The 990-nt window shown below is 61.5% G+C and overlaps 1 protein-coding gene across 1 annotated transcript in view; it reads right to left on the bottom strand.

Annotated features, from left to right (window-relative positions):
- The window catches only part of NOX5 (NADPH oxidase 5), a gene marked incomplete at its 5' end in the record, with an annotated part of 5,747 nt that overhangs the window by 1,656 nt on the left and 3,101 nt on the right, over positions 1–990 (bottom strand). Inside the window, one exon of the mRNA XM_027632406.1 lies at positions 556–674. Within this exon, the coding sequence (XP_027488207.1) occupies positions 556–674 (119 nt within the window). The remainder of the gene's footprint in view (positions 1–555; positions 675–990) is intronic.

Raw genomic sequence — 990 nt, 5'->3', positions numbered from 1 at the left:
CCTGCTCCTTTCTGCCCTTTCCTGCTCCTTTCTGCCCTTTCCTGCTCTTCCTGCCCTTTCCTACTCCTTCCAGTATCTGCCTTCCCTTTTCTGCCCCTTTCTGCCCCTCTCTGTCCCTTCCTGTCCTTTCCTGTCCCTTTTTGCCCCTGCCTGTCCACTCCTACACCTTCCTGCCCCTGCCTTCATTTTCCTGCCCTTTCCTGCCCCAGAATGTCCCTTCCTGTCCCTTCCTGCCCCCCTCAGACCCCACAGTCCCTTCCAGGACCCCAAGCACCCATCCCTCCCCCTCTCCGGTGCCTGCCCATGGCCACCCTTCCTCCAGCAGCTTTCCTGCAGCCCAAATCCCCAGGGAAAAGCCTGGTACCGAGGGAGGACCCCCCTGGGGGTCTGGGAACCGAGTGCCAAGGTTGGAAGCGAGCAGGACCCCGAGGGGTGTCGAAGGACAGGTCCTTCTGGGTGAACATCACCCGGTGCTTCCCAAATCCAGCCAGGGCCGTTCTGGGAAGCTCCCAGATCTCCAGGGGCACCCTGAGCTCCAGGGACACCCACCTGTACATGATGCTCTGCAGGATGGAGGCGAAGGGGGTGATCCCGATCCCGGCCCCGATGAGCACGGCGTGTTCCGACAGGAAGATCCGCCGCGTCGGGGTCCCGTAGGGACCGTCCAGGAAGCACTGGGAGAGAGAACACAGGGATCACAGGGGGCTGGAACGACTCCCAGCCTGAGGGGAAGAGCAGGGATAGAGCACAAAGGGCATTGCAGGTGGAATTTGGGGGCTCTGGGGGAGTTTTGTGGGAGCAAAGGAAAAAGAGGAGGGGTGAGGAGGAGCAGGAAGGCTCCAGCAGGGCAGGGTTGGGATCAGTCCCACATGGGACCATCCATACACAGGGACACACGGATGGGATGGCTGGGAACAAGGATGGGGTTGTTGGGCACAGGGATGGAACAGTCAGGAGCAGGGATGGGGTGATCAGGAGCAGGGATGGGGC

Source organism: Corapipo altera, unplaced genomic scaffold, assembly GCF_003945725.1.
Source record: "Corapipo altera isolate COAL_440 unplaced genomic scaffold, ASM394572v1 58429, whole genome shotgun sequence".
NCBI lineage: Eukaryota > Metazoa > Chordata > Aves > Passeriformes > Pipridae > Corapipo > Corapipo altera.
This window is presented reverse-complemented; position numbering and strand designations above follow the sequence as displayed.